General features: G+C 50.9%; 1 protein-coding gene across 4 annotated transcripts in view; it reads left to right on the top strand.

Moving 5' to 3' along the window:
- Positions 1 to 12,756, top strand: part of EVA1C (eva-1 homolog C) — a 75,768-nt gene extending 63,012 nt beyond the window's left edge. For 2 of the 4 annotated variants that reach the window (XM_053220633.1, XM_027041714.2), the window contains 3 exons: positions 2,233 to 2,313; positions 3,671 to 3,760; positions 12,175 to 12,756. In XM_053220633.1, coding sequence (XP_053076608.1) covers positions 2,233 to 2,313; positions 3,671 to 3,760; positions 12,175 to 12,551 — 548 coding nt within the window. In that variant the 3' untranslated portion in view covers positions 12,552 to 12,756. Of the gene's footprint in view, positions 1 to 2,232; positions 2,314 to 3,670; positions 3,761 to 11,060; positions 11,627 to 12,174 lie in introns of those variants that run through there. The other 2 variants (XM_053220635.1, XM_053220634.1) reach the window with 2 other exon arrangements.
- Positions 12,757 to 14,914: the final 2,158 nt, after the last annotated feature.

The following is a 14,914-nucleotide window of genomic DNA, read 5'->3' as shown; positions in this document are numbered from 1 at the left end:
ACAGGAAGGATTCAGTGCAAGGATTTGTAGGTGCTCATGTAGTCTAGGCTCCTACCTAGAAGGAGAAGTTAAGCAGAGATACCATTTTTTCTCCAACACGAAGAATCCTTTCGCACCCTAAGTTCAACCTGGAGAGACTTCTTTCCTTCTTTTTTGGGGGGGGCGGGGGGAGAGACTTCTTTCTTAAGGTCTGCACGGACCGAAGCTTGACACAGAAGATTTATTCAGGGGGAAAAAGAACTCAAGGTGGTTGCCCTGCCCAAATTTAGCGAATCGTCTTCTCTGGTTTCACCTAGACAGACTCACAGGGACTATGGGAATCACCTTGCTGTCTTTATAATCCTTTATCCAGTTGCCAAAGGCTGAGCGTGCCACGGACAGCACAGCATCATGGAAGGATCGAGGGCATGTGTGCCCAAGACCAGGAGCGGAGGCGCTACCTCTCCCCAGGCGAACGGTGCATCTCTGAGCCTCAGTTGTCCCATCTGCCGGAAAGGGGATGAGACGCGTCTTCACTCCGTGAAGACTGCCCGAGATGCACCGTTGGATCGCTGAGCCCGGGGTCCAGCGCGTATCAGGAGCTCCACGAATAACAGTTTGCTCGTGGTCTTACAAATGCATCTAAAATGGAGAGAGTCAGGCTTGCGGGGTGGTAGTAAATCGCATCCCAGCTCCTGTTGTTATTTTCAGGTTCCTAACCCACTCGCGGGGCCATCGTCATGTAGTAAGTGGGCAAGTTTCCTGACATGAGCCTGTATCACGCACAGCAGTTTAATGTCTGGAGGGCCGGGTTATTCTGCAAAGCTCATCTGGACTGTCCTTCTTCCCTGAGCTCTTCATCTGTCTCCAACTGCAAAGCCTCTGGCATTTGCAGTGAGCCCAGCCTTGCTCAGGCCGTATCTTGAGAACAAGGTGAGAGACAGATGTGAAAGAAGTGTCATTCCTGGCAGGGAATCACGGGCGTCCTTCTCAGGCTGCAGAGGCTATTTCGTCAGAAAGCATTTTGTGGCAACCCGGTTCGGTTCTCTGGGGCGCTGTCCTGGTCCCTGGGTCAGCGGTATGGCCGTGGTCAGCCGAAGGGCATTCCTGGGGGGCCCTGGACAGCTTCCGCCGCCTCCTGTCATCGTCACCTAGATGTGACCGTCCCTGCCGATGGGCGCGAAGGCACCAGGGTCTCCTGCGCACGGAAAATCCACAATTTAGGAATGTTCTCTGGTTGTTGGTCCTGGGACATCCTTAAAAGAATTTAGTTAAGCACTTTGAGAAAGGAAATGAGCTTTTCTTGCTGCTGAAGATGTCTTCCCAGCTCTTTTTTAAAAATCAGTGCAGTTGAACTTGGACGGTTTACGTTGGCTCACTCCTGTTTCCTGTTGCCACTTCTCCCAGATACCAGCTGGGCTAACGAACAAACAAAAATAAGCAATTTTCTACAGGAAAAATATTTGGTTTCCTCTCCCTTCTCCTAGCTGGCTGTGGTGCACTTTGCCTTCAGAAGTCTTGTTCTGCCCTCTGCTTTCGCTCACGCTACAGTCCTGTCTGCTTTGCCCCAGGGCATCTTGAGATCGGATGGTTTATTCTTAGGGTCAGTTCTGCAGAATCTTTAATCCACTTCCAAAACAGTCTTTTTTGCTGCCCCCTCTCATTTGTCTATTGTCCTTATAGTACTTAGAGGATCATTCTAGCATGCGGTCTTAGAATTCTCTTTCAGGCTTATTAAGGAAGCGAGTGAGGACTGAGAGCCGTGGATGAAAAGCAGAGGAGGAGCTGGGAGAGCTCTGTGGTGGATTCCGGGCTGATTACAGTCATCTTGTTTCACTGAATCTCCGAGAAGTTCGCGTTCAGAGTTAACAGCGTTAGTTATTGAGGTGTCATTTACATACCTTAAGATTCACCCGTTTTAAGTAAAAACAGTTCAGTGCGTTCTAGGAAATTGACAGAAATGCACAACCAGCACCAAACTGTAGTTTTTTTAAACTTTTTAAAAAAATGTTTCGTTTATTTTTGAGAGAGACTGAGAGAGAGAGAGAGAGAGAGAGCATGAGCAGGGGAGAGGCAGAGAGAGAGGGAGACACAGAATCGGAAGCAGGCTCCAGGCTCTGAGCTGTCAGCACAGAGCCCGACGCGGGGCTCCAACTCATAAACTGTGAGATCATGACCCGAGCTGAAGTCGGATGCTTAACCAACTGACGACCCAAGCATCCCTGAATTAAGATATTTCTTTTTGGTTTTTAGTTCCCAAGAACATACTCACAGCGATCGATCCAGCCGTTGCTAATCTGAAACCTTCTTTGAAGCAGAAAGACGGTGAATATGGTAATTTTTCTGGCTTACTACCAGCATTTTTCTTTAAGTGAAGGTAAACAGCCCCATGTGACTGCAGTCGGGTGACATTGGTTGGACAGGGGATGTCAGGAGGTCATTGGAGTTACCAGCTCTGGTGATGGCAGTGCTGTGGCGATCGGTTGCAAACGGTGGCTGGCGTTTTGTTTTGTTTTTCAAATTATAAGTGGGATAAAACCTCTTTCCATTCCCTAGTTATTTCCCAAACAAAGTACCACCTGGCAAAAGAGGTCTGCTCGGAAACAAATTTGGGGTTCCTGGATGATGGGCCTCCTGGAAAGAGGACCCATCGGAAATGCAGGTGGGCCAGACCGAGGCTGGGCCTGAGGACTTCCAGAAGCCCCTCTCCTCCCTCCGGTTTTCACTGGGCTCTTGTAAATAGGAGGGTGGGGGTAAACATTTTAGTTTTCTTATCCGATCGAGAATGGAATTCAGCCCTTTGGGACTCCTGATGGGAACCACAAAGTTTCTGTAGAGCATCGAAGATGTTGCACATTGTGTGTTGAAAGTTTTATATTACTCTTATTACATTTATGAGGTCTTCTGTCCCTAAATCGAAAAGTGAAGTATGCTTGACGCGGAAAACGGGAAAGCACCAAGGACTAGAACTCGCCCCTACTCTCAAAGCTTAGAGAGAACTAATGTTAACGTTCTGTGTTCGAGTTCCACCCCCGCGCCAGCTCTCCGCCGGGCTTTGCATCTCCCAGCCCCACTGCTGCTTCTGACACGGTTCCTACCCTGAGCCCCTGAATATCCCGATCCCCCCGCCCCCCCCCAGAGGCTTCTGCCCTGTCTGTCATCCCCAGGGGTCCCCAGATCTCTCAGGCTGCCCATCGCGAGCTCACTGAGCTCTATCACAGAGGTGTAACCAGGCATTTGCAATCAGACCTGCCCTGCATTTGCTATCATTTCCAAAAAAGTGGCCCCGCACAATCTCCCTCCATAATCTCCCTCCCTTCTTCTCTGTGCAGACAGCAGCTCTGTGGTTAGGTACGTATGCCGTGAGTAAGCCTCCCAGAGGCATGATGAATGCCATTGCCTGTAGGATGGGAAAATCCACTCGTTCCCTGCCGCAGTGGGGTGGATGAGTGGCATCTAACGTTGGAACCCACCCATTTTAGGGTTTCTAAATCCCTCTTGTGGCTTAATATTTTCAGAGACTATTTACTCAGTGCTCTTGCTGGCTTGTAGTCTTTTGTAATTCAGTCAGAGGCCCATTTATTGGATTTCTGTGACTTTTTATTCATTATGGCAGTCCTGGGTTGGGAACAGAAGGCATCCCGTGAACGGCCGTGACTCATCGCCCTTGCATTTCTTTTTTATGAAACAGGTATAAACTTTGACCCAAGCGAAACGAGGGTTCTGAGGAAAGACGGAGTTATTGTTAGCAACTCTCTGGCTGCCTTTGCCTACATCAGAGGTAGGTCAATGAATCGAAGCTTCCCAGAATGCTTTACCGAACCCTTACTGCCAGCTGCGATGTTTAATTACAACACTCGGCTAACAAAAAACGACTGGAAGTATGACTCAGCACGTGCTGTCTCCTAAGATCTGGAAACACAGGGGCCTAAATTCAGGGGCCGCTCCAGCTGGGTTAACACCCACCAGAGAGCGACATGGGGAGGAGGCAAACAGATCAAGTCACACTGCTTAGGAGTTGGGTTCCATGAGTAGTTTCCTCTGAGAGAAGTAGGAACCCGAGGAGTACATTTCCCAGTTCTCAAATTTGGGAAGGGCACGGGGTTCTTAAATCCCACCCTTGGCTGGGAGACAATGGAGCTAAAAGGTCCCCTTAGTGAACAGAACAGGCCATGCCCTGGGAAGGCTGAGTCTCTTCCTGACTCGCCACTGTTACCTCCCATGGTTGCCAAGGGTCCCCTTGATGATCTTCCCCTCAAGGATCCATCAGACTCAGCCCTCCCTACCCGGCGGAGCCAAAGCTGCTCGTCGGCATCAGTGAGGGGACGGTGCGTGCCTTGCCTTCGTTCATCACCACCCTGTCCGCTCACTTTAGGGTAGACCATATTTTGTCATGTGAGCTCCACAGGTTTCGGCGATGTCTGCCTGACTCCGTTCAGGGAGGCCAAAGCCTCTGAGGCCTTCTGTACAATTCATGTGACCACAGAGCGTTGTGGCATTGCCGCTCAAGGCCCGCCGGGGCTGAGGCTCTTTGGGGGGAAGCCTTCCTCAGAGGAAAAGAAAAGTGTTAAGGAAACAGCTCCACACGGGAGGTGGAGAGGATGGTCTTGGGATCTTCTACTGTTCCATCGTCTTCCGGCGTCCGTATTCCTCCTGAGTGTGTGCTGTGCGGTTGTTGGTTTCTTCTGAGAATCTTCTCTCTTCAGACGACCCTCCGACTTCCATTTCTTGCTGTTTCTGATAACATTTATGAGGCCTTTGCTCCCCTTCTGCATAAAAGTAGAGGATGTTTGATGTGGCAAACACGGGAGCCCACCAAGAACTAGGACTCGCCCCTACTCTCAAAGCTTGGAGAGAACTAGTATTAACGTTCTGTGTTCTTCTGGTTACCCCCCACCCCCCCACCCCCCCCCACCCCCCCCCGCCACGGCCAGCTCTCCTCCAGGCTTTGCATCTCCCAGCCCTGCTGTTCTTTCTAACAGGGCTCCCATGAATATCCCGATCCCCCAGCAGGGGAGGCCCCAGAGCCCTGTGTCACCCTTGTCAAACTTAAGCGCCGCAAGGATTTTTGTCAGAAATCTCCCCACGTTTTCAGAGTCCGTGGAGAGCCCCCTGGAGGAAAGGCGTCATGAAAAATCTCTCAGGGAATAACGAGCAACTAGGAGCCGCGATGACTCTGCTCACGGAGCTGTGGCCATGCTGAGCCTTGTCAGAGCCTCTCGACAACTGTGTTGGTCGCCTTGGGCCACCGTGACAAGACACTGTAGGCTGGCGGCTTCCACGGCAGAAATTCACGTTCTGGAGGCTGGAAGTCCAAGATCAAGGCGCCCACAGAGTCCATTTCGAGTGAGAGTTCCCCTCCTGGCTTGGAGATGGATGCCTTCTCACTGTGCTCTCACAGGAGATGGGGAGAGAGAAAGAGAGAGAGGAGGAGGAGGAAGGAAGAGAGAGAGAAGGAGGAAGGCAGAGAGAGACAGAAAGAGAGAGAGAGAATGCTCTCTGGCATCTCTTCTTGTAAGGACCCTGATCCTCTTGGATTTGGGCCCCACCCTTAATGACTTCATTTAACCTTAATTACCTCCTTATAGGTCCTGTCTCCAAATACAGCCGCATTGGGGATTAACCCTTTGACACACGAATTGGGTGGGGGGCACAATTTAGTCCATAGCAAAGACCCCAAGAGAGAGGATTCTGATCCCCCATTCTGCACATAGGAAAGCTCAGGGTCGGAGGAGTTGAGCCATTTGCCTGAGGCCACAGCAGGGACATCACCAGGGCCACGATTCAGACTCAGCAGATAGAAAACCTGTGCTCTGGTTTCCTCTGAGCAACAAATGTGCCCTTCAGAAGTTTGAGGGGTGGATGTACCCGAATTACTCCCTCCCTCCGTGTCTGTCCTTTTACACACACGTGCCTCCCAGAAATCAAATGAGAGATTTTCTCATTAGCACCCATTTCACTGCTACACATTGCCTGACTTGAGGACCAGTGCTTGCTCTCTTAGTTGTTGTCACAGCCCAGGGACCAGGACAGGCTGGCATGGGACAGATGCTCAGTAAGTGGTTAACCAATGAGCAGATGATGAATCTTCATCTGGCGTCATGAGCTGTCCTGCACCTTCTTGTCACCGTGTATTTGCTATTTATAGGTAGTCCGTTTTGAAGAAACGTAAGGACTTCATGCCCGGTGACTTGGTTTTATTGAGGGTTGCTTGGGTGCCTCTGTCCCCGAAAGCCGTGGGGAGGAGGCCTGTCTGAGAGGGTGGGGGAACCACCGGCCGGAGCAGCCGGAGCTGAGAGTGAGCCGGGTCAGCTTCTGGAAAAATCAGCTTCGCATGCTCCGGAGATTGGGTGGATCCCAAAGGACGTTTCCCCAGGTCAGGCTGCACGTGGTTTTGACACATTGGTGCAGTCACATACACACAGGGGACAAGTCGACTGGAAGCCAAAACTGAGGGGCATGTCCTGGGATACTGGAACACAGGGGTCGGCAGAACGGACGTGAGAATGTCCAGGGGTCCCCGATGAACAGTTTCTCTTTGGGCCATGTAAGTGACCTGTGAAGCTTTCCCCAACAGTGAGGCATCATTTTAGTACGTTTAGTACGTTTGAACGTACGCTTAATTGTGCACACCTAATTCATTCTAGAACCAGATCATCAGTTTGAAGAAGCCTGTGGAAAAATTCTGAAATCAGAGAAATGGAGAGGTGTGTGTGTGTGTGTGTTTCTTGGAAAGCGGTTTATTTGCTGGCTCAGCCATCAGCCCCCAGCAGACTGTACCCAAGGAGCCTTATTTGGACAGTCTTGCTCAGAACCTGACTCTCCCCCTGCACTTATTTTTTGTTAATGTTTATTTTATTTTTGAGAGAGAGAAAGAGAGAGAGGGTGCGTGCGCGTGCATGTACGTCAGCGGGGGAGGGGCAGAGAGAGAGGGAGACAGAGGATCTGCATGACAGCAGAGAGCCTGATGTGGGGCTTGAACTCGTGACCTGTGAGATCGTGACCTGAGTCAAAGTCGGACGTTTAACCAGCTGAGCCACCCAGACGCCCCACCTGCTCCACCTGTGTAAGTTTCGTGACAGCAGCTTGGTGTGTTTCCCCCACATATACCCGCAGGCATGCCTCTCGTGTCCTAATATTTCTGTCACTTGCCTCTGCTTGGGCCTCCAGCCCTCTGGCAGAGCATGCTGTGGACGGTCCGGGCGCCCGGGGTACCTGGGGTAACTAGGGTAGCTGGGGGTCACGGTCAGAAAGCAGAGCTTGTCCTGAGATGCGGAGGCATCGTGTTTTAAATGAAAGGAATTCTAGGCTACGAGACGGCCTCGCATTGAAATAGAAGTATGATAACACATTCCAAAGTCAGAGTTACATGAGAGGGAGGATGATCGGGGATCAGCGCCACCTTGCCACTGAGGTGTGGCTTCCGATGTGTTCCCACGGTCTCTAATCTTCGGTTCTGTGACAAGGTTATTATCGCGTCCGTAAGTGTAAGTGCTGTCAGACCAAGGGCTCAGGAAGCTCTGTGCTTTCACCCACCAGTAGCAGGGCCCAGGAGGCGGGACCCTGGCCCCGGCTTCTTGGAGTCTTACTGGGACACAACAGGTTGGAACTGGAGCTCGTGTTGGCTCCAGACCAGAGATCTAAGGGTCAGGGGCCTTAAAGGCCACAGGCCACCCTTGTGAGATTCCTGTGGGCTTACCGCAGCCGATGACATTAAAGCCCTTCACTTAAGCCTGTGACGAACTGAGGCTGAACTGAGAACAATAACACGATGTGAAGATTCTCTTTAACTGCAGGGAGACTAATGCCTTTATCTTTCTGGAACACATAATAGGAAAGGGGTCGTAAAAGCTGCGAGTGGTCCAGTTGAAAACTGACGATGTGCCCTCAATGTAAAGTCCAGGGGGCGGTGGCTGTGGAGAGAGAGCCCGGCCGGAGCTCGGGGTCCCAGCCACGCGGTGGCTGTGGACAAAGGACGAGGCTGCCTCAGGAGGACTTGGGCCGGCCCACCTCCAGGTGCCCTCTAACTAACACCTGGTGATTCTGTGACCTCAAACGAGTCAGCGTAGATGATGAGGAAGCCTGGCTCCCATGAGGCTTTGCCGTGTTCACCAACTTTGATCCCGGGATCTCAGCAGACTTGGTGTAGACATGGCCTAAAGAGCGACCACTGGGCAGGAGGCACGTAGGGCCTGATAAGTGAGAAGGTCTCCTTGCAGTTGACCGTCACCTCCCAGAAGCAGAGGGAGAGAGGAAGAGAGGCAGCTCTGTAATGGAGCCCCGCCCACAGGGCACCCCTCTTCTCACGGACTCAGCAGGTGTTTGCATAATCCCTGCTCTGCCCTGGGCGCTGGGGATTCCTGAAGAACAAGAGAGTTCGGCCCCTGCCCTCATGGAGCTTGCGTTCTCTGGGGTGAGACAGGATAAAACACCTTCAGCGATTTAGTGACATTCAAGATGCTATGGAACCTAACGACGGGGGGTGGGGGGGGTGGGGGGGACCTGGCAGCCTGGGGGTAGGGGCAGAAAGGTCTAGATGAAGGAGGAAGAAAGTACATTCCGTGCAAAAGCACCAAGGTGTGAGGCCATCTGCCCCTCGCCCCAGCCCCGTGGGGAATGGAAGGAGGCCAATGCGGCAGGAAAACAGAAACTGAGGCATGAATGAGTCCTTGGAGCTGAACTTGGGGAGGGTAGCTGGGGCCAAGGCCTAGCAAGGCCAAGGCTTCGCAGGCTACGGTCAGGATTTGATTTCCAACTTAGTGAGAAGAGGGAAACTGTTTCCCGGTGCTAAGTAGGGCAGTGATGTGATCCCGTGTGCAATTTTAAAAAGATTGCAGTGGCCACAGTGGGAAGGTGGGTGACAGGGCGAGAGAGGAGAGAGGAAGACGGAGAAGGGCGGTGGTGTTCCTGGTCTTCAGATAAATTCACCAGATCAAAAGACGCCTTAATGAAAGTGGAAGTCCCAGCCACTCACCAAGAGATAGTCACAACATATACTGTCAAATGGTTATTACCAAGAATATATAGAAACTGCATACATGTATCAGCTCCCTCGTAGGTCCGTCCCCAAGAGGAACACTTGCACGTGGACATCAGGGACATTTACAGGACTGTTTGAGGCTACGGTGCCCACGTGGCAAGAGCCTGACGACCACGGAGACAGAGACCAGCAGGAGAGAGTGTGAATAAGCCACCGCGTAGTCAAGATAACGGAGCAGTAGGAGGCAGCGTAATATTCAGTTAAAAACTCCCAGGGTGGCTCAGTCGGTTAGGCGTTTGACTCTTGATTTCTGCTCAGGTCACGATCTCGCCGTTTGTGAGTTTGAGCCCCACATCGGGCTCTGTGCTGACAGTGTGGAGCCTGCCTGGGATTCTCTCTCTCTCTCTCTCTCTCTCTGCTCCTCCCTTGCTCATGCTCTCTCTTTCTGTCTCTCTCAAATAAATAAACTTAAAAAAATAAAAGTAATGAAATGAATAAACATCAAGGAGGGCCGTGCCCTGACCAGCAAAGAGGATGTGTCCTAGCCTAATTTAATTCCTAATTTAATTCTGTCCACCTGGGCTCCTTAAAAAGGAAGGAAGGGAAGAAGGGAGGGGAGGGGGGAGAAAAAGGTATGGTAACTAGCCCAGAGTTAACCTGCCTGCCTGGGGCAGAGCCAGATCTCAAACTCTGTCCAGGGAGGGTGAGGCCCAGGCTTGCCCACCACACCACTGCTGGGAATGACTGACCTCTCAGAGGAGAGGAGAGAAACCGGTGATCGTGGTTTCCCGGAAGCTCGACCATCACGGGACTCTTTCTCCCCGGAAGTGGCCCTGTCCTGACCTGTGGGTGGCTGGAAAAGGAACAGGCGGGACTCCCTTGCCCCGCCCACAGTCCTTACAGGGGCCGCAGGGGTGATGGCGGCAGGCGTGGCCGCCAGCGGGACTCACGGTTTATGCTGAGGGAAGGAGGAGATGGGTAGTGGCTGCATCCAAAGCCCACATCGGGGTGCCCCGAGAATGGGGGGGTTGGAGGGGACATTGGCTGGGAGGTTTGGGGCGGGTGGGGTGGGGGCAGCAGGGGGAGGAAAGGGACATTCAAAGGGACAGGAGGGGAGAGGAGTCAGGGGTGAGGAGTCAGCTGTCAGCGGAGGCTGTGATGTGCGGGAGGGAGAAAGAAACATCCGCCCTATTGCCTTAGAGTCTCTGGTCTTTCCATCATTCTGTGTGTTGTTGTTTAATGAAAATGGCAGCCCAATCCCCATTCTACCTCCACTCCCAGAAATGAAAATAGCCTTTTCTTTTCTCGCAAAGGATGCATGGCTGTGTTTGACCAAATCTTCAAAGTGCCTTGACCCTCAGGAAAAATATATTACTATTAATAGCACTTAAGAACACACCCTGTCCTTCCCTGAGCTGGATCGATTGGCGTTAAGACTTCGTGTCATAAAGAGAGCGATCAGATTTTACTAGTAGGGGTGATGGCAACAAAGAACAACATATCTGGGTCCAGGAGCTGCACCCGCGACTTGAGCTGCAAGTGAAGGAAGCCGAACGGAGAGGTTTCGAGTTTCCAGGGGATGCGTCCTGCTTAGTTAGATCTCTTCCCATCAGACCACAGTGGGCTAGATCCCTTGATGATATAGGAAACTTAACAACCCTGGAGTTTTGACACCAGTCTGGACCTCTGGGGAAGGACAGAGGCAGCAAAGGCAATAGTCATTATTCATGATACTTCCGCGTGGTAAATGGGGGGCGGTGGCGGGGGGGGGGGGGGTGCTGTGCCTAGAGAAGGATCACTGAGATGCACTGAGCAAATGCCAGGGGTTCCAAGTGCCCACCCCACAAGGAGCTCACAGCCCGAGATCCCGAATCCAGGTCTGGCTAAGCCTACAGAGGCCAGTTGTCCACAGGCGGTGGCTTCCCTTTGCTGGCTCAGCTTGAGCCTTTGTTTCAGGGGTCAGCAAACTGTGGCCCTCGGGCCGGTTTTGTAAATCCAGTTTTAGTAGCCACCCCTGTAGGTCTGGGGCTGCCTTTGTGCACAAAGGCAGCACAGACTCACGGCCCACAAAGGCTGAGATCCTCACTATCTGCCCTTGAAGGAGAAAGTCTGCCAGCGCCTGATTTCTGTTTTGAGGGAGTTTGCTGCATCGTTATTTCCCAAAGCGGCAGTGCTAGGACCTCAAGGGATACATAACTACAAAATGGGGACAATAATGGCCCTTTCCGCGCAGAGGTAAGGTAAGGATTCACCTTATGTCGGGACTTAGGCCAGAATACGTGGTACAAATTAGCATTGTTTCTGTTATTCTTACGCAATCATTTGGATGTGGGAAGAACTACTAGAAACTTCTGCGTACATTTATTTTTTAATCTAAAAGACATCAAGCTTTGCTAGCATCTACTGTATTCGTAGTACATTCATGTACATATACTTTATATATAAATTAATTTTTCATAATTCGCTGCTACCACTAATACTAGTGAACAGTTTCTTGAGCGCTTACTATGTGTCAGTGAATGTTCCGAGAGTGTTACAGGAATGCACTCTTTGGCAGGAAGGTGCTATTAGCCCCATTTTATGTATGAGGAAACTGAGGCACAGAGGGGTTATGTAACCAGCCAACAGTCACGCAGCTAATAAGTGGCAGATCGTAGTTTGCGCTCGGGGCGGTCGGCGGCGGGGGGGGGGGGGGGGTCCAGCTTCTGAGTCGCTCTGCTGTGTGTCCTCTCGTGTACCTATATGGATTGACCACGCAGGCTCAAAACTTTTTCTTGTTTTAAGCCAACGGGAGTGTACGACCAGTTAGGTGAGGCTGGTTTCAAAGATGCTGTTCAAGGGGCACCTGGGTGGCTCAGTCGCTTAAGCCTCTGACTCCGGCTCAGGTCGTGACCTCGTGGTTCGGGAGTTTGAGCCCCGCGTCGGGCTCTTTGATGACAACTCCCTCAAAACAGAAAGCAGGCTGCCTGGAGCCTGCTTCGGATTCTGTGCCTGCCTCTCTCTCTCTCTGCCCTTACCCCGCTCGTGCTCTGTTTCTCCCCCTCTCAAACATCAATAAACATTAAAAAAAATATTTAAAGAAAAAGATGCTGCTCAGGATTGGCGTCCTGTGTGAGCTGTTGGTTTGGGCAGACGTCTGTTTCTGTGGATTGGTGAAGGCTGACAGTCCCAGCCAGCTCCTGACTTGTCCTTTCCCCCCCCCCCCCCCCCCACAGCCCACCCAGAGAGAGCAGCCCTGCTGTTCGTGTCCAGTGTCTGCATCGGTCTTGCACTCACATTGTGCGCCCTGGTCATCAGGGTGTCCTGCACCAAGGACTTCCGGGAGCTGCAGCTGGTGAAGGAACACCTCGTGCCAGGAAGTGACAAGGCTGAGGAAGACAGTGAGGATGAAGAGGGGGAGGAGGACTCTTCAGATTCTGATTTTCCAGGGGAACCGTCTGGGTTTTGTAGGACTGCATATCCTGTCTACAGTTCCATAGAAGCTGCAGAGCTGGCCGAAAGGATTGAGCGCAGGGAGCAAATCATCCAGGAAATATGGATGAACAGTGGTTTGGACACCTCACTCCCGAGAAATATGAGCCAGTTCTACTGAAAAAGAGACACATCTTATGCGATCACACTTTCTGAAGAGGGAAGGATCCAAAATGCCCCTCCGGTTCTATCTCACTCGCACCTTCCGTGAAGGAGTATTTGTTATGTCATCCAATACCAGAGAAGCCGGAAGCTGTTAAAGGGACCTTTCAAACTGTTTACAGCACATTCAAAATAAATTAGGAGGGAAGTCTTTGTTTTCTTTATTTATTTAAATTCTTTAAAAAAAATTTTTTTAATGTTTATTTATTTTTGAGACACAGAGAGAGAGCATGAGCAGGGGAGGGGCAGAGAGGGTGGGAGACACAGGATCCAAAGGAGGCTCCAGGCTCTGAGCTGTCAGCACAGAGCCCGACGCGGGGCTCGAACTCACGAACCGTGAGATCGTGACCTGAGCTGAAGTTGGACGCTCACCGACTGAGCCACCCAGGTGCCCCTTAAATTCATTTTTATACATTAACATAGAATGCACATTTACTGCGTGCTTATAATTCCAGGCTCTGTTGTAGCTGCTCTTCGTATGTTAAGTCATTAATTCCTCACAACAACCTCATGAGGTAGGGCTATCATCCCTTTTACAAATGAGTAAACAGGAGATTCCTTGTATCAAAAAAAAAAAAAAATGTACTGATATACAGGACAGCAAGCTTGAATCCATCCACTATGGCGGATTTTAATCACTAAAATTATTTATTTAGAACAGAGATCAGCAACATTTTTCTTTTCTTTTCTTTTCTTTTAATTTTAAATGTTTACTTATTTCTGAGAGTGCAAGCAGGGGAGGTGCGGGGGAGGGGTGGGGGGAGACACAGAATCCGAAGCAGGTTCCAGGCTCCGAGCTGTCAGCACAGAACCCGGCATGGGGCTCGAACCCATGGACCGCGAGATCGTGACCTGAGCCGAAGTCAGACACTCAACCGACTGAGCCACCCAGGTGCCCCTCAGCAAAATTTTTCTTAAAGGGCAAGATATTTTAGGCATGTGGGTCATGCCATGACTGCTCAACTCTGCCATTGTAGCTCACAGGTAGCTATACATAGCTAATACATAATGAGTGAATGTAGCTGTGTCCCAATAAAACTTTATTTACAGATGCTGAAATTTTGAATTTGATTTCATTTTCACATGTCACATATTATTCTTTTTTTTTTTTTTAATCACTTTAAAATGTAAAAACCTTTCTTAGCTCACAGGTGTACAAAAACAGGTAGCAAGCATTTACCTGATTTTGTAAATAATGTGTGGGCCACAAGACCTAAAATATTTACTCTCTTGCCCTTTGTTTTGTTTTGATGTTTATTTATTTTTGAGAGACGCGAGGGGAGAGAGAGAGAGAGAGAGAGAGAGAATGAACAGTGGAGGGACACAGAGAGAGAGGAAAACAACAGAATCCCAGGCAGGCTCCAGGCTCTGAGCTGTCAGCAGAGTCCCCACGTGGGGCTCAGAACCCATGGACCGCCAGATCATGACCTGAGCCAAAGTCTGACGCGGAACCGACTGAAACACCCAGGCGCCCCTGCTCTCTTGCCCTTTAGAGAAAAAGTTTGCCCACTCCTGATTCAGAATGTAAAAGTGCACAGCTTCTGGTGGTAAAAGGGATCATCCAGATTACCCAATGGTCCTCTGGGCAAGGATCAAGGTGGGGAGTTACCTTTCAAATCATTGCAGGGGAGCAGAAGAAAAAAAAAAAGGTAAGGAAACCGATTCCTAATGGGAGAACTGGTGAGAGGTTCCTTTAGACAGCTCCCCCTGCTGGACAGGAGGCTTATAGCTATGGAGTAGAATAAGATTTTATTATTTATTTATTACTTATTTGAGAGAGAGAGTGTGTGTGTGTGAAAGGGGGGAGAGGAGCAGAAGGAGAGAGAGCAAGAATCCCAAGCAGGCTCCCCACCCAGCATGGAGCCCGAGGCAGGGTTCGATCCCACTTCCCCTAGGGTCATGACCCGAGCCAAAATCAAGAATAGGATGCTCAACTGACTCAACCACCCAGGCGCCCCCCCATTTTTTTTCTTTTTTGTTCCAGTGGTACTTAGAGTACAAAAATGATGGTGTCATATCCATCTCGTATGTCTGCTGTGGATGGACAAGCTTTCTGCCACCAACCCGGCAAGCAGGCACATGTAGTTGAGGAAGCGGAAGGCTGACAGGTTAAGTATGGGGGCCCAGTTCACATGGCAGAACGGGATGGAGGGGACTTAGTTGTGAGGTGATCGGGAATAACTAGCTGTTCCCTCAGGGACTCAAACAATGCTGGATACGGAGAAGGCATTTTTCTCTCAGTCCCCCCCCACCGCCCCCCCCCCCCCAGGACCTGAGAGTGAAGGGCCCATCCGAGGCATGCAGGAAAGGGTGGGTGTGGAG

This window comes from Acinonyx jubatus, chromosome C2 (assembly GCF_027475565.1).
Source record: "Acinonyx jubatus isolate Ajub_Pintada_27869175 chromosome C2, VMU_Ajub_asm_v1.0, whole genome shotgun sequence".
Lineage (NCBI taxonomy): Eukaryota > Metazoa > Chordata > Mammalia > Carnivora > Felidae > Acinonyx > Acinonyx jubatus.
The sequence above is the reverse complement of the archived record's forward strand: the minus strand, read 5'-3'. Positions and strand labels throughout refer to the sequence as shown.